This window comes from Acartia tonsa, chromosome 11 (assembly GCF_053477335.1).
Source record: "Acartia tonsa isolate MP-2025a chromosome 11, ASM5347733v1, whole genome shotgun sequence".
In the NCBI taxonomy this organism is placed as follows: Eukaryota; Metazoa; Arthropoda; class Copepoda; order Calanoida; family Acartiidae; genus Acartia; species Acartia tonsa.
Window position 1 is genome coordinate 38,424,653 of NC_137270.1, and position 19,327 is coordinate 38,443,979.

Here is a 19,327-nt window from a genome sequence, read left to right on the forward strand (position 1 = left end):
CGGCGTTGAAGATATCTTCACCAAGAGAGGAGAAAGTGGAAAGGTAGATTACAGTTTTAGAGGGTCCAAACCATAATCATAGATTATATTTCTGCTTCTATAAAAATGGATTCAACTCCCTAACTGTAGAATATCATTTTGTCCCAATTAAACCGACATTTAGGAGAATTAATTTTTTTACAGCTTAGCCTCGTGTTAATTGAAACCCTAGAACTCTAAAACATGACATTTTAATTGTATACTGTGCGAGGTTTTAAAAAGAGAGAAAAAATGCGCTTCAGAATGGTAGTTCATAAAATTCGGTTTCTTTAAGAATATTATAAGTTTAAATTTTCATGCTTAAAACCGAAATAACCCTTTCTTTTTACATTTCTTGTAAGTTTATGTCTGCCCTTTTCTAAGATTGGCAGAATGGTGATTCCTAAACTTTCCAGGACTCTTCTAAAATGTCAAAAACGTACTTTTATCCCCTACCTTATATACTAATAAACCCCTTCCGTTTTATTCCATTTTAATTTTTTGGAGGGAAAGTTGTCGTTCTTCAAATTAGGAAAGAAATAGTTAACAAGGATGATTTTGTTCTATAGCAGCTCAGCAATATCTTAAACTAACTCTATTATTAACTCTAGTTTAATGACTCTACTACTATGTAAGATGGTCATTTTGATAAAAAATTGAAGGGGCAGGGGTTAAATAACTGTTCAAGGGGTGTGGGGGCTGTGCCGACTTTAAATTGGGTCTTTAAATATCAGCAAAAGCGTTGGAAATATTAACAGCCAAGTCTCTACAAGGAAAGAGAAAGCATTTTTCTAGCAGACGAAAAAGGTCCCCACCATTGGAACCAGGTTGTTGTCTTGGTTATACTAGTATACATCTTTATTTTACATTTTGTTTGTATTTTGTGTCTTGCTTATGCTCTAATAAGCATTATGAAATTGAAAAAAACAAGCACAAGCTATTATAGAGTAGCTGCGCTACTAAAAAATAAAAGAAGAAAAGGAAGTGGTGCCCTTTCACAATTCCAAGCACCTTGTCACATGCAGTTTTTTCAACTTTTTTTTCTAAATTCAATTTTTGGTTATTTGGTTTCAATTTAATTTTTATAAAAAGGATATTTTTCCCTTTTAAAGGAAGGAAGGGGACATTGGACTGTAAATAACACTGTTACCCAAAGTTTTATAACTACGTTAGCTCAATAACTTTGGGTATTTTAATTAAGTTTTGATTGGTTGGTTCTAGACTCCTAGTGTCCAAACTTTTTAACCAATAACTATTACATACAGAAGGGATAAGAAACAAGTTGAAAACTTACCATTTTATGAATGCCGGCAGAATTTTTAAGGCAATTCTTGACATCAATTAGGGCCCGTCGTTCGTCCTCCTGTTGGGTTTTGATGCCGGACAGCTTGACGGTTAGGTCCTCGATGTAGGTCCCGAAATGCTCGATGGTCCGCAATCCGTCGGTGAAATAACTGAAAGAAAAACAATATATGAATGGGTGAATCTAAGTTTTTATTCTAAATTTGCGAGCGTTAGGCTTTTAAAAACTTTTAAGGGAAGCTTTGTAAATGTCGTTGGGTAATTTATAGGCTATTTTCATTTCTTCCCGAAGAAGAAACTAGAAATGCAATATATCACCAAAAAAACCTTATTAAAATACAGTTATTTCAAAATATAGATAAAATATGACCAAAGTGTTAAAATAACAGATAAAAATCTAAACAAATTACTATCTTTAAATCAAATAAAGAAAAATTAATTGATCCTAATGGCGTAATACTTCGTTGATGACAAATTTTAAAACTTGCCCAAAAAACAACCAGATTTTAAAATAGCAATATCTAAGAAAACACTAATGTCATTATTAGAATAGCCTTTTAATGGTGGATATTAGTCTTTTGTAGGAATTCAGGTGTTTCAATGGTAGTTTAGTTCATAACCATTTTATCTTAATAATATTATTTAAAAAATTCAGTCATCTAAATGGATAAGACAATGGCCGATAAATTGAAGTACATCCCCAATACATTAAATTACCCCTTCTGTAGATAATAATTAGTGGTTGGAACGTTTGAACACTCAACTTAATAAACCAACCAATTTAAAATTCGTTAAAAGTTCCCAAAGTTGTTAAGGAAACGAATAAGAAATATTATAAAACTTTGAGGACTAGTGTAATAAACAGTCCATTGTAATATCTGGATAAAATTGCATATTTTATGTATGTGTGCTATTTCGAGAAACTTTATATTAGTCTACAAAAACCATAGGTATCTAATTAAATGATAAATTATCTTAACTGATCTTATCAGCTGGTTGTCTGTCTGTGGTTTCAAACAAAATTATCCTGCGGTAAATCAAACCGTTTGTCCTGTAATTGACCCTATACCTAATCTACAATTCTTTCTTTTCCCCAATATTGTGCATTAATATAAAATTAGTTTCCCTGTTTTCAGCAGTTATTATTTTGTCTACCGTTTAAGATTTTGATGACTAAGTGAAGAATCACATAGGTGCTAGGATAGTTTTAGGCTATTTTCTGCTTTCCCTAACCCTTTGAATACAGAATCCCTAGATGCAAGGGACGCATTTTTTTAAATGGCTGTGTAAAGAGCAGCTTCGCCCCTAACACATAAAAACAATACCAAAATATTTTATATTTTCAGCAACTCTAAAATGAACAAAAAACTGCAGTAATAAAAAAGAACGATTATTTACAAAAGTAATACATATTTTAATTCAAAGCAATTAATACTTTTATTAATTACCAAACATTGTCGATAAAAACATGTCATGTGAATGACTGCAGCATATCGATAATATGTCAGCAATTACCACTTTATTGAAAGAAATATAGTTAACATATTAATTGAATATGTTTGTACTAACAGACAGACAAACTATGGAGTAGTCCCGCTGACAAAAAAGGTTAGGTTTTGGTTGAAACAATGGGGCTAGACATACCATCCCAAAAAAGAACAATAAAAATCAGTCTACAAAAATAAATCAGGTGTTAGGGACTTTTTTTCTTAAGAAAAAAGAAAGAATTAAAAAACCATTAAACCATGTTATAGTACAAAGCGATGTAGAAAATAAAATATAATGCCCTAATAACGAATATTCTTAATGGTTTAAAAGTTAAAGCATATTATTTCATCTTAAAAATTATCAATTAAAAAATTGTTGAACAGTTATCTCTGTTAATGGCTACAATATAAAGTTTAAAGTCCTATATTTTTTCTAATACGAGACAATTTCTTAACCCTTTTTTTAGTAGCGAAGCTACTGTATACTTTGTATTTTAGTCTGTACTTTTGAAGCCTTTTGAAAAGTACTTAATCCTATGACATAAGGGTTACTTATCACATTGCTTTATAGACAGCTTTTCGCATTTAACAAAACTGGTTTTATTTTCATGGTCTTTATTTTATATTGATAGAAAATTGTCTGTAATATGATGCTATACATGATTTTTCAGTACGGATGAGAACCAGTTCCAATCCAGCAGATATTAATCGGTTTCGAAGCCATACTGGAAAAATTCTTCTTCTAACTACTTAATAAAACATTTTTATTTTTGTTATTGTTGCGCTTCCTGTGACCATTACCATCCTTGTCTTTCACTAAGTTTTTTTGATGATAAAAGAAAAGGAACGAGAGTAAAAAATTAAAGACTTTTTTTCTCAATGAATTTTTTTCTGAAAAAAACCGCGAAAAAGTGGTATGTAATTATAATGTCAAAGGTGTATGGTATATGGGGTTAGAGGATTTTTACCGTCCATCTTCTCTATATAGAAATATTTAAATCATAGGCTTATTACAAGGATATTGTACCAAAAACTTTGGTATTAAACCTAAAACCTTTTATTAGAGGTTATTTTATCAATATTATGTTGATAACTTAATTAAAGCCAGGAATAGCCCATTGTAGTTTATAATAAAGTAGTGTTTTTTTTAAAGAGACTTAAGATCTCAGAAAATACTGGTCCGAATTTGGTTTACTTATTAGAGAAAATTTGTCATGGGTTGGTTTTAGGCTATTTTCCAGACATTACTGGCCCCCCTAGAGGCTAGGGGCGAAGAAACTAGAGGTGTAAATAAGTCTTTCAACTGTAGATATAGGTTATATTGGATCAAAATTACGTTTAAAGTGGTGAGGGGGGGAATTTACACTACAATTGCAAAAATTCTGGCTTATGCCTGCAAGTTATAATGTTCGCAAAAAGCTCGTATTTCAAAATAATTATGGTTATGAACGTGAGACGCGTTTTCGAAAGTTGTTTTTTTTCTGTTCAAGTTTATTATACTTCGGGTTGCAAATAAAGGATACACAAATCCTACAAAGTAACGCTATTCTTATAATAATCAAGACTATTGACTTTCTTTGACATAAAAAGGAACCTAATTTAAATGGAAATTTTTACTTAATCAATTAATTTTACACCCTTATGTAAAAAATCTTTTAATTTTGCTTGCTTTATAGGCATAGTCATAACGCTTATAGTAATTTGGACAATCCTATGCTGTTTGGTTAGTCCATAAAGCCCCCCCCCCAAAAAAAAAAAAAAAGAGTGGTATTACAACATATTTAACCCCCTCTCGAACAAAAAAAAAAGACATTTAATTTTCTCTTCTGTTAGTTATTTTAATTTTTTTGAGGGGGGGGGGGTAAAACTAGTAACAAAACTCGAAAATGGGATATTACAACTTTTATTATACTATGTCCAAAAACGGCATGTCTTTAGGATTAAACATAATCGTAAATTATGACTATTATGCCATGTTACACTTTTCTGCTGTTATTATATTAACCTAAATATCATACTAAAAAAGGTAAAAAAAAGAATCATTTTGATAGTAAATTATACTTTGATGTATTTGAAAAGTACATAGGAACTTTTTTTTCTAAAAATTAATTTTCTAAAAACTCTTTCTCGCTAATCTATTATTTATCTCTGAACACAACTTTTCCATTTAAAAATTAGAAAAATAGTTTCAAAACATTTTAATGTTTTTCAAGTTATAAAACAAAAGAAAAAATAAAAGAAAAATTTTTAAATTTTAAATGAACTTTTAGGTACTTTTTGGATGTTGTCATCCTTGTATTTAAACTAACCCACTTGACTCCTTAACCCCTTAATTGAATTTTAGAGATATGCTTAATGCTGCAAGTATATTTAGCCAGAAAAAGATGTCTTTTTCAAACCATTAGCGAACAAGAATAATCTTTCAAACAGCCGGGGGGCAAATTTGAATATTGACTAAAATAAATATCCTTTCTTTTTTTTCATCTTGTTATCAGTTGGAAAGATCAATTCTTTTGATAGACTTTCTTTTCTTTAGGTTACATATAGACCCCCAAAGATGTAAGCTGCGTTTTAAATCAATACATTTCACCAAAAATCCCCTTTTTTTTATAAATGTTTGTATATTTAAGCATATAGTTAAAGAAATGAATATATGAAACGTGGATATTGTGAGAGGTTCTCGCATACCCTGATAAAAAGTTTTCCCAGCTGGATAATATAACGATAACCCCATCATTTCCTCTGGACATGGAGGAACATATTGAACAATATCTAAGGACTATACTAGCAACCTAAATTGACGACAAAAATTTCCCTTTCACAATATCCACAAATATTATATCCATTGCTGGCGGAAACCTGAACAATTTTTCAAAATGTCTATTTTGAGTCAAATATTTCAATCTGTGAACCCTATCTGCCCCACCCCCCAATTTACCTTCAGATCCCCCCACGGATGAAGGATTAGTAAAAGGCGAAAATTTTCCATTATAATTGTAATAAGATATTAATCAATTAATCAGTAAGAGTAAGGCAAATAGTAGAAAAGCCTAAAACTAAACTTAGCTATAAATTGAATAGCCTAAAACTATTGGTTTAGTAGTTATCGAAATCTTAAGCTACAGACAAGAAACCTTGCTACCTTATACATATATTAGGATATAACCAACTTTGAAATAAATACTAAAAGCATTATTGGGTTAGGTTTTATATCCGCTTATCCCTGCGGGACCCTGTATGCCAACTACTTTTTAGGTAAATTATCTGTTATCAGTCGCGTTGACTGATGTTACCATTATTTTAACTGATAAAAAAAACATTCAAATTTAGAAGAATAATGTATTGTAGATTTTTTCAAGCAAAAAAATCTATTTTGATATATAGGGGTCTTCAAAAAGGGTAATTTTGGTATAAGTAAAATATTTGTTTAAAACTGATGGAATAGCTATGGAATAGGGTTTTGTAAAAAAAACACTCTGGTATAAGCAGATAGAGGGGGGATAATGGGCTGTTTATTACACTGGTCTCCAAAATTTTACTCTGACGTTTTGTCTAACAAACAACCTTGAGGACTCGCTCATTAAGTTGAGTGTCCAAACGTTTCAACCACTAAATGTGATGTACAGAAGTGGTTACTTGAAGTTCAATTATTTGGGATGTGCATCAATCTATCGGCAATTGTCTCATCCCTTTAGATCTATGGTTAAAGGCCAATTTTCTTTTTTGGGGGCCAAAAGATCAAATTTAGTTCTCTATTTATGGATGTAGAAATTTACCTTTTTCATCCTTTCTGCCAATCAAAATAGTATAAAAATTTCACATGTGTGTGCTGTTTTTTTCATGGAAGCAGGAATATATATATTTTTGCATATAGTTAAACTTAAATATCAAAAAGTACAATAACAAGGATGACAACATCCATAAAAGCGAAGCTCTGAAACGGTAGGACAAACGGACATTATCACTTGCATAATGTCAGAACTGAATAATCAAAATGCGAATGTATAAGAGTCAAAGCAAAATTGTATGTAAATTTGTTGAAAAACTGCTTGATACAGGATAATGATTATGGACATACTTACATTTTTAGGACTTGATTCTAGAGTTGCTTCGCTTATAATATTGTACTTTGTTGTCCCAGGAATCAGTATACCAAAAAGCAGACCAATCGGATAATTAGGTCACATACAAATTTGTTGTTAAAAATGTAAAAATCAACATGTTTAAAATGGACGTACGGACACTTTGGTGATGATTATAGAGTTGCTACGCTTTCTAAATCGTACCTAACTATTACAGGAACTACCATGCAAAATTTGAAATCGATAGGACAATTCTAACACGCCTAAATTAACGAAAAAAGCTATTTAAAAAAGTAAAAAAATCAACATGTTTAAAACGGACGTACGGACATTTTGGTAATGATTATAGAGTTGCTACGCTTTCTAAATCGTACCTAACTACTAAAGGAATCACCATGCAAAATTTGAAAGCGATAGGACAATTCTAAAATGTCTAAATTAACGAAAAAAGCTATCCGTGACGGACGGACGTACGGACGGACGGACGTACGGACGGACGGACGGACCGACCCTAATTATAGAAAAGCTTCGCTTTTAACCGACCCTAATTATAGAAAAGCTTCGCTTTTAAAAATGTCATATAAGGCGATAACGGATTTAATATTGCTTGAATCATACACCAGATTTTCATGTTTACCAATAAAATGTAACTTGTAGCCGGCTAAAATAACGATTACCCCCCCCCCCTCATTCCCCCTTGTGATGATAATCTAAAACTTTAATCCCCCCCACCCCAAACTACTAGACACTTAAAGGCAGAATTTCACAATTTTAAGTCCATTGCCTTATTCCCAAATCCATTTATTTTTTTTTTTGCAAAAATAAGTCAGATTGGGTAACACATAAATTTTTTTCTTCAAAACTTTTAAACTTGTTTTTAACATATTTTCACATGATTCTGATTTAAGAAAATGCACTTAAGTATAAAAACATAAAGTATTAAATCAAGTACATATGAAAGAAAGTTGTTGAAAAATATAAAATAAAAACATTTTTTTGCTATTCTTCCCAGATCACGTACATTGGTCTGCCAAAATTTTGGAAAAATAGTTTAAGATAACACATGTGTAGATAAGAAAGATATATAGATAGCAAGTGGATAGATAGATAGATAGTAAGAGAAATTTTATCTTCTATAATTTTGTATAATGGCACTTAGTGTGTATTCAGTTCCGCATTTTATTTATACCCCTTAGTATTTCAAAATCGCACAAATACAAGAGATCTGAAGGGATAAGACAATGGCCAATAAATTCAATTGATGTACATTCCAAATAATGATACACTTAATTACCCCTTATGTAGATTGCAATAAGTGGTAGAAACGTTTGGTCACTCAACTTAATGAACTAACCAATCAAAATTCAATAAAAGTACTCAAAGTTGTCGAGCCAACGAGTAAGAAAACGTTAATATAAAACTTTGGGTTCTAGTGTAATAAACAGCCCAATGTCCCCCGGCCCTCCCTCTCTAAGAGCCTGCAGTAAAATAAGCAATGCTAATGATTGGTGGAATTGATTGGACACCACAATAGCTCTGGTGTGCACAGATGGCAGAATTATTCAAACCGAGAAACAACTAGAAAGTAATTATCAGAGATACAGGGATTGGAAATTGGAGGATATATTTATCTTCCCCTATTATTATTGGGGGGAGAAAAGGGTTGTAGATTAAATTTTCAGGCATTACCCCAACCCGTCGGTACCAATGGATGTATAATATAGGTGGATATTATGACGGGGAGAAAATTGTCGTCATTTTAGGTTGCTAACATGGACATCATTTACTGGTCAGTTCATTCATCCAGACGAGGACAGGGGATGGGAAAAGGGAGTGGATGGGGTCGTTATTTATCCATCTACACGTTTAACTTTACTAGAGTACTTGATAATCTGGTGTAAGATCCAAGTTATAATAAATCCATTGTATAACCAATAGGATCTTTGATTAAAGAATTTTCCAATTAGTTTTAAATTTCTTTTATTAGTCAAAATATAATAAAATACGCATAAAAATTTGATAAAATCTTAATCTTGAAGAAAGTTAGACACCTGCTTTTTATTTTAATTTCAAGAAAAGAAATTTATTCTAAAAAGCAGAGCAGATTATTAGAATTTCTAGTATGGCTTTGAAACCGATTAGAACCAGTTCTCAGCAATACTAAAAATCATGTAAACAATGATTACAAACAATTTTCCACAAATATTAAAATAAAAATCTTTTGTTGACTTTTAATTAGGATACTTTATGTCGGCTATATTGCATTAAATTAAATTAGTCATATCTGATATAAAAGGGAATAGAAATTTTAAAGGCCTATTACAGTACTTTTATATCAAATAAGACTATTTTAATGACCCTTTGTCTATTGATAAAAATAATCAAACATGTATCTTTTTAAATTAACCCATTTAGTAACACAGAAAATTGTTCTAAAAATATTTTTGATTTAGGTCAGGTAAGGTTAGGTTATCTTAGGTACTGGGTAGCCATACAGGGTCAAATATCCGCATGTCTAAGCTCAGTAGGGTTAAGCAATCCTGAGGGGTTAGTTATAAAAAATACCCCCTCCAATAATTGGGAGTTTAGGGGGTTTCCGTGTTTGCGAGGCATCTTTAGTGAAAGCACCGATTAATTAATCATCCATTGTCCTATCCGTGCTGGACTGTGCGATGATATCTGAGTCATTAAAACGTACAATTAATCCAAAAGTGGTCATCATTGTACGCCCACTCGTAGACTGATGGTGTTGCCATAATCGCGCATTTTTTTCTACTTTTTTAAAATTCAAATTTTTATGGAGGGAGGGAACACTGTACTGTAAATTGTAAGTTACCCAAAGTTTTTAAAGCTTGTTATCTCATTTGTTGGCTTGAAAACTTTGGGTACTTTTATAGTGTTCAGATATGCTAATTTGAAGTAACACACGGACAAAACCCAACCCCTTTTCTTTTTATATTTCGTCTCATCATTTAGAGAGAAAAACAAATGTAATGTTTTTATTTGTTTTTCAACCTTGGTTAAAATCTAAATAATATTTTGATCTAAAGCATTATAATGAATATATAAAGTATATTACAAAGTAGCTTCGTTTTTTTTTATAAAAACTTACTTGACTTGAGCTTTGTAATATTCTAATAAGCTGACCAACAGTTCGCTTCCCTTCTTAGCTTTGATCTCATTCACTTTCAAGAAATAATCCGCCATCGAAATTTGCAGATACTTTCTCTCCTTGTCCAACTCGTCGGCGATTTCGGCGGGCGACAGGTCCTGGCGAATCATGCCCGCCTTCTCCGCCTGCTTTTTCTTAGTCCGTTCAATTTCACTAAATTTGTCGGTATAGTCGCGCAGGGCGCGATCGAACGGCCGCTTGAGGTCGCCCTTGGAGCCGCGCAGGTCGTTCTTCAACACATTCTCCACGGGGAACATGATGATCGTGTTCAGGTTGTTCATCTGAAATTAAAATTATACGTGAGTGGGAGATTTATAGTTGTATAGCGATAGAAATTGCGTTGAAATTTTAAAAATTCAACGTCCAAGTTAAACGTATGAAGGTTGCATTGGGTTAACCCTTCCATCCCCCTTAATTATATATTTAATGTAAAATTTTCTGTGTGCTTCGCGCTTAACACGTACTTGATTTAAACACTATAGGAAGTCAAATAAGCAATACAACAATTAACACATATTTTTTTCAATGCAAAGTTTTCTTTCAAAACAAAAATTTAGCAGAAAAAAATGTGAATCAATTAGAATGAGAGAAATTGGAATTGTGCCAAAAATAATAAATTTTACTCTACTTGTGTAAGAATATAATTTATAAACAATTTAAAAAAAAATATTTTCATTTTCTTAAAAAATGAATAAAGAAGGAAGTAATGTTTTTATCCTCTCAGAACAAAGAATTTTTAAGCCTGCTATAAATGTTGAACAAGTATGACAACAACAATAAGCAGCGAAAAACTATTTTATTACTAAAATATCAAGAAAAGCCAGACAGACAAACGACCGAGCTCTAGAAAATTTGAATAAGAGGGAATCAGCCCAAGCAGTATTATAAACAGCTTTCCACGGATATTAAAGTAAAAAAAAATAATTCAAAACTAGTTTTGTAAGCCCCGAGGTTCCAATAAACGGATAGACCAAGTAATTTTCAGATTACAGAAATCTTCACAGTTAAAATTAAAGAGTAGCTTCGCTACTAAAAGAGGAATGCGTATATTTAAGGGGTCATGGTGCTAACCTATTCACGCTTACCATACAACATGTATGGAATATCAAAAAAATCATTATATTCTAAAGCACTATCTATCTAGGCATCTCAAATGATGTTTTGCTGCTTTAGTTTTCAATTTAAACCAAACATTCACCCCCCCCCCCCTCCCTCCTCCTAAACAACCTCCTATCATTAATTTTTTTCTCCCCCTCCAACACTTAGAAATGAATATTTATCTCCCAGGGCTTTTTAGATGTTTATGAGCGTGTGCGTGTGTGTGTGTATGTGTGTGTGTGTGTGTGCATGTGTGTGAGCAGGTATCATGCATGAGTAAATGAAGAGGAAAGAGTGGTGGGAAGGGGAGGGGTAGGTCCATGAAAAAAAAGGAATGAAAGAAATGGCCTTGGCCGCTAAATTTCCCCAACTATAATATAAATGTACAGGGTTATTAAAAAAAGGTAGTTCTTGTGAGAAATTTAGTTTTATTTACGTATCTAAAGGCAATTCATATGAAAGCATGTTTTCTTTATTGGTCTCTGGGTTGTGTAAGTCTATTTAATAATTTATCCCTCTACCAAGGAATCTAGGGGACATTTGGATTGTATCCTAAAACATTTCAACCAATAATTTCAACTAATGTGGTAATTTTGTTTATCATCATGGGGATGTATAGAAATGTATACAAAAAGTTTTTTTATATTTCTGACTTATTTGGATGACCCTGTATTATATGTACCTAAAATCTACTACCTCTTACGCTAGCCTAGCCTGAGCTACAGAGATTCACTTCCTTATACTCAATTTCTAATAACTTACAACACACATACACACATACACAAATACACACACAAACATGCACGCACACACATACACACACACACAGTGAATAACACCCTTGCTTTTGTTTTTTATTTCGCATAGCAAGTTCTATAAGGCTTAGAAAATATGCATACATTAAAGGTAGTGTGTTTTTAGTACATTTTAGTGTGTTATTGCCAAAAACGGCCTTGTTTTTTAATGTAATAATGCGAAAGTAAGCAAAAAGAGCATAGAAGATGTTTTATGTTTTATGGCCTAAATACGCAAAAATATTTTTGTTTTTTTCTTGTATACAAATTTTAGGAAAAATAGCATAAAACCATAATAGAGGCGGTAGGAAAACGTTGAGTTTATTTGCTTCAATCGGACGGACTGACAGGCGGACAAACAGACATTGTTTAAGACGCAATAAAAAGATAAAAAGCAATGTTTTGTAAGCAATATGGACGTATATTCTGCAATTTAAATCTATTGAAATCATACCACATTGTTGTTTATTTAACAAGTTTTTATACATACCTACCCTCGATATTTTCTTAAATAAGAGGTTCTTTAAAACACATCTTACATAGGTTAATTTACCACAAACATTACATGATTAAAACATGTGAGACTTGTCTGTGCATGCATCATGAAATTGTAAGCTACACCGATTCTAAAAATGCATTTCTATAGAAAACCTGTTAATATGTTCAGACATTAATGCAAAAAAAATACTTAGTTAAATTTGGAAACTTATTATTAAGCAACTATTTCACTGTTTTAAATCGACAATATAGCATTTTATTAGTGATAATACATCTTACAAGCGTATCAAGTTGTTTTGAAAACAAAATTTCTTTTTTAAAGTGCACTTTTTTAGCTAATAAAAAGTATTTTTTAGCAATTTTGCAGAACAACCCGAGTTTTTTTTATCCCTAAGATAAAAGAAGGATACAAAACAGATTAAAATGTTAGCGCTATTGTGAACCAATTATTTTTAGATAAAAATCAGTGTTCTTCCAATACGTGTTAAACTTTTGTGCTATTCTTGTATCGACATATGTCTCCCCCCAGTCAATAATGTTAGCATTTTATCTATATGAAAAGATATCATAATTGACATCAACAAAATTGCAATCAACAAGATACCACTATCCTACCATGTTTAACACAGGCTTCAAAGTAAAATTAAAATGAATTAAATGATTAAAATTAAATTACATTTAAAATTGTCCTTCAGATAATAAAATTTAAAATATTTAGACAAAGAATTTAAATTTATGTAAAGTGTCTCTTTAAAAAGAATTTTACAAATGTCCAATTTATTTTTCAAGTAGCGCAGCTACTCTATAAGTTAAGTTAACTTTACGTTTGTCTTTCTTCTGTGCTTGGAATATATTGTCCTTATTTACACTCTTTTATGTTAAAGATTAACAAAAATTATGCCCAAAAGTGATAAGTTATGCACTGCTTATAGAGCAGCATCGCTTCTAAAAAACAAAACAAAACATACACATAGAGGGCTATTAAGACATGTAAAAACTAGTTAAAAGGAGGCAAAAAAAGCTGAGATAATTTGTGTGTTTTCTTACTCTTACTACGTTTGTTTTGACTACAACTAGATGGAGAAAAATAGAGCAAAAAAGTTAGAAATAAAGTAGTAGGTTTTTTAATCAAAAAGGGATTCTTTACTAAATTTATAACAATAACAGCATTCTATTTTATAAAATACTAATTGCTACACCCCTAGCCTATATGACAGAGCAAGGGAGGTGATTAAAATAGCCTAGAACAACCCCAAGACAAACATAAAGCTTCCCTTAAACGCACGTATTTGGCTTTAGACAAAACAAACTTACTACTTTATATAATAAGATGTTTAAGATTTGTTTTTAAAACATTTATATATCACTTTACCCCTACAAAAGTCGAAGATAAATGCCTCACAGAAAATTTACACTTTTGTCAACAAAAAGCTCCAAGTTAAGCAGGGATAAATGAATAGGACAATATAAGATAAATTAGGTTTTTTAATTGCCATGCATCCATGTTTAAAAAAGAATTTGTGGGAATAATATTTTAGCTTCCATTTACACATCCCTTTATTCAAAATATGGGGTAACTTTTTATAGGACCTACACATTGACCTATTTTAGCCAATTAAAAATTGACACTTTACGACTCGGGAAAGTCATTTTTACCACCTTTTTACAGCAAAAAAATTACTTTAAACATATCATTCCTTGTTTTCTATTAAAAACTATGAGTAAAATCCATTTTTATAGAAAATATTAATCGCTAGACAAATATTTGATTTATCCAATTTTGCGTCCAATTTTTGGTTAAATAAAAAAAGCCCCCCTGAGCTAGATATTTATGGATTTTTCGTAGCGCAGCTACTCTTTAAATACTTTGTCTGTACGTGCGTATTTAAGTCATTGTAACAGTAGTTCTATTAAACAGTTTATCTGTATAATACTAAATTGCTTTTGCTTCACTACTTAGCACTTACAGACATTTATTTCCAGAATGACTAAGAAACCGATTAATAGCCGCTGAATTAGAACCGATTCTCAGCAAGACAGAAAAATCATGTATAGCATCGAATAAAAGACATTTTTCCGCCGATGGTTTTACTAGTTTTGTTAGCCTTAAATAACGAAACTTAATTTTTTTAATGCCCGTGGAAAGCTGTCTATAATACGATGCTATAATGAACTATTTATGACTTTTTGTCAATCTTTTGGACATTACTGTTCCTGTTTATTTTTTATTTATGTTTTGTGGGTGAAAATTGTATCATTTACTAATAATCTTTTCCCCTAAAACATAATTTAATGACACCCTTCCTTCCAATAGCTTTTCCAAAAAAAAGGACTGTATTTTTGGAATTTTATCAGTTTTTTTATGGGAATAAGTTTTTCTTTATATGTAAGTTCAGAGTAATGATAAGATAAAATCTATTGTTTTTTTTGCTTTAAACTTAACTTAAAAATTGATAGTTTTTTACAGACAAAAAATAATCAATAGCTTTATTAATATTATCTGTAAGAAAATACATTTAAAAAATATTAAAGCTACAGTCTTATATATGAAATTAATGTCCAAAAGCATTGATAGGTACGCAATCATTTCCCCAAATAATTCACATTAACATTTAGAATCGCACATTATTAAAACAGCACAAATTTGCTTTTTATTGCATTCTTTTCTTATTATTTAACATTAACTGCTATATGTCATTTTGCAAAAATTCTATTGTGACAATTTGTGGAAAGTGATGCCCACCGCATAGATAATGTATAAATAATGAGTGAGAAAACTCCGCTTTTTTAGACAATTTCCCATACCAAGTAAAAAATAACAAAAATAAAAAAATAACAGTAATAGAAATAAAAATGATATCCTTTTTTCCCACTTAATAAAATTGATTTTTAAAGTCCACACAAAATTGTAAACTTGCAGAAATACAGGAAACTGATTAAGGACATATATACATTTTTAATACTTGATTTTACCTTGTTGTCCTAGGAATCATTAATACCAAAAAATGTTGTAAACCGGACAGACCGACAGACTCAAATTAAAGAAAAGCATAATTTTAAATAAAAAAAAGACACTTACTAAATTTTTCATAAGTAAAGAAAGTTCTTTGGTTAGTACTGCAAATTTTCTGAAGGCTGCGCCAACTTCGTCCTCTTCTTCCTCCCTAAAAACATTGAACATTGTTAATTGGGTACCTAAAAAACATACAAAAGTTTGGGTACCTATAGTGGGTACATTGAAACAGCCATATATTGGGCCAGTAAAAAATGACGTCATACAGTATACAATTTACAATTGGTAATTTAGTCTGTATACTGGCCTACCATTGGTCATTTGTACTGTACGACATCATTCTTTATAGGCACTATAAAAAGATTCAATTTTGAGGGGACCCGCAGGGTTTTACAGTGGGTGCATTGTTAATATGTCCAATGGTGTTGTGCTATGAAAGTTCTTATTACTCATGCTCAAGTTACACCTGTTTTTGGGCCAAAACATTCTCTTACGCTTACTTACATTGTCAAAAAAATTTTAAAAATCCAAAAAAAATCTACGAAGCAAAAAGTCTATGTAAAAAATTTGCAAATTGAAAACTATTTCTGAAACAGTTTGCAAATGCCATTCGCTGTATGCGGATGTAATCACGAATTTTGGATATGTATTCGCGAATATGAAATATTCGCAAGTTGCAACACAGGCATATTAATTGAATGTATTTGTATAAGTTAAGGAAAGCTAAAAAGTAATTTTAAACTTTAAAATGCTATAATTTCGATTTTAATAAATTTTATCAAAATCGCTGGATGTTGTTAGCTGCAAATTAATTTAAATTTTTTATGTTGTTATTTTTTTTTAAAGTTAAAGATAAGATAAACAGGAAATTTAATAATAAAAATTAACAAGATTGTACATTATCCATATACATACTAAAGTTTGAAAGGCATAGGACAATTCTAAAGTATCCCTAACTACGATGAGAGCTATCAGTTACAGATGGACAGACGTACGAACAAACCCTAATCATACAAAATCTTCTATGTATTTTAATAATTTAAATATGCTTCCCTTACTCTATCTGTCTTTCTGTCTGTCTGTAACTTTAATTTACCTGGAAATTGCCGTATCGCCCATTCGGTCCAGAATTTTGGTCATCTCCATCTCTAACCCATGGTGATCTAAAAACAATATCATCATTAGGATAGCGTTAATGGTTCTAATACAAAAATTTAGATTTTTATGATGAAAACATAAAATTTTGATTGACTGACAATGTTAGCATTTTTTTTGTTCAAAAAACAATTTTGCTGACTGTTTAATGAGTTTAATTTTAGTGAGATAAGCTGTTGCACGAACAAGTTTTTTTTCAAAGTTTCGCAGCAAAAATTTAGTTTTATTCTCAAAACAAAAGTAGATTTTGGGTAATATAGTTTTTTTATGTTGTATATCCCTGATATTTATGAATTAGTGTCCAGATGAGACGTACAGCCACTGCAAACTATATCAAAGCTGCGCTCCTGGCAAAATTAAACTGTTATTGCTTCGCTGAGCAATTTTGGACTTTGCACTCAATAATTTATCTCTACTTTATGAAAGGGATGTGACAACTGAAGAAAAACTAGGATGCCACTTAAAAATATTCATTAATACGACAAAATGTATTGATTTTTGGCTATTCTAAGCAAAGAGAGCATTCCTAAAGAAGCTTTTGACTGGAAAAGAAGTTTGCAGCAGAATATTTCTCCAGATGACATTTCCCTGTTCCTAAATTTATCCGTACAACAATGGACAACAGTAGATAACAATTATTAGATTCACTGTACACTGGTACTAGATTTTGTACTGTTTTGTACACTTTAATTCTACTCATTTTTGTACTTATTTGCAGCAAAAATATCCTTTAGTTTTAAATAATTTAATTCGTTTAAGCTTAATTAAAATGACCAAAGCTAAAATATGAGCAGTCTTATTCTAAAATAATAACTTTACTAAATTCTATGTACCCAACTATACAAAAATTGCAACCATTCCCCCCTCTGCATCCAATTATATTATTATTGCAAGGCAGAAAAAAATGGTTCAATTTCATTTCAACGCCAAGAAAAAAACCTTGTTGCCGAAAACTTATTATTTTATGCTTTAAGTGCATTGCTGAAATTAAAATTCTACTTCTCATAGTGCATCTACTCTATAACTTATTTATAGGTGTTGTTATACTTGTTTTTTTAATAGTTGCGGAGCTATGCTAAAAAAAGTTAGTTCGCTTGAAGGCAAAAAAGTAACAATAATAAAAAATGGTTATTTTTATATGATAAGACGTATTCATGTAGAATGTCAAAAAGTATTCCTTTTTTTTTTTTGGGGGGGGGGGGGGGTAAAATAAGTCCCTAACTTTCCTTCTTTGCAATTAATGGACGTAAACATACTTGTTTTAAATGGTAATGTGAATAAATTTCTCTAGATTAAAGTGAAAGCTGAAACCTTTTTTTACATGATGTGTTTTCAGGCATTTAGGAATATGACTATAGTGGATAAACCCAGAGATCTAAAGGGATAAGATAATTGACAAAAGAATTGATATACTTTAGTGTACATCTGATAAAACTATCTTACACCCAATAAAAAATTTCATTTAAAATGTTGAAATATTGGAGAGGAAGATTGATTTGTTCTCCATTAACATATCACTGTATCCCTGTATCACGCGTAATTGGACAGAAAGTTTTCGTCAATTTCTCGTCATGTGTGACATAAATCATTGTGAGAGCTGAGAACAATGCAATGGATTTGGAATATGTGGATATATAGACAGGGCAAAATTTGTCGTCAATTTAGGTTCCTATTTATTGGACAGTTCGTTCTTCCTGTAGGAGAGTTGGGATAGGTTAAAGGGGGTTGGATTGGGAGTATCGTTATATTAGGCAGCTGAGAGATTCACTTATAAGAAATACATGAAAATCTGGTGCAACTTCCAAGTAATTATATTTAGAATGTGCGAGGTATCAGAAGCCAGTCAGTCAGGATTTAATCGATTTCAATCATGTCATGTTTAGGTATAATTATAATTAAGTTGACTTCTTATAAACTAGCCCCCCCCCCCCCCCTCCTTTAAATATGTAGCTTAAAACATGCTTTGATCATAAATGACTAAAAAACACCGTAATAACAAGCATATGAAAATTTTTATATCTTAATATGTTTATAAAGTCAATTTTATGCTTGTACTATACTATTATATTATTTAGTGTATACAAATTTGTAACAAACATACAGACGTACCACTCCTATTAATAGAGTAGCTGCGCTAATACTATAAGCAACCAATATTAATGGTTGGTTTGGTCAGCAATGACTTCTGATATCACTTTCTTAAATTATACAAAGAGAGAGTTCATATTTCTTTAAATGTTCATTCAAAAAAGTGAAAAAAAATCTTTGAACATTGACAGAAAAATCTTCCAAACGGCTGCTAAGTAACATAATCATTAATAAAACTAAAAACATTGTTAATCTTTGTCTTATAATAAATGAGCAAGCTCTAGTTGTTATCAACAAAAAAGCAAAGTTTAAGAGGTACTTTTTATACGACATTATATAAACTTTTTTTATTGCTTTCATGAAAATTTTCACATACCATATATCAGAAGAAAAAATGTAGCTAATAACAGTCTTACGTGGTTAATACATTTACGGTTTACTCTTTTTTAAAATTCTTTCAAACTCTAATAAAGTATAACTATTAAAATCATTATATAATAACTTTTTTATCAAATAATAATTTAAGTAATAAAAAGGTTAAATTTTTATAACTTTTGGCAAATATAAATTAGCCATCATATATCAAATTTATGTCGAAAAGGGACAAATTTTAGCAGTTC

The 19,327-nt window shown here is 30.9% G+C and overlaps 1 protein-coding gene across 1 annotated transcript in view; it reads right to left on the reverse strand.

Annotated features, from left to right (window-relative positions):
* The window catches only part of Asap (ArfGAP domain of ASAP), a 77,854-nt gene that overhangs the window by 32,265 nt on the left and 26,262 nt on the right, over positions 1-19,327 (reverse strand). The window contains exons 3-6 of the mRNA XM_080176893.1: positions 16,561-16,627; positions 15,531-15,615; positions 10,002-10,342; positions 1,313-1,472 (exon numbers count right to left, since the gene is read on the reverse strand). Coding sequence (XP_080033019.1) covers positions 1,313-1,472; positions 10,002-10,342; positions 15,531-15,615; positions 16,561-16,627 — 653 coding nt within the window. The remainder of the gene's footprint in view (positions 1-1,312; positions 1,473-10,001; positions 10,343-15,530; positions 15,616-16,560; positions 16,628-19,327) is intronic.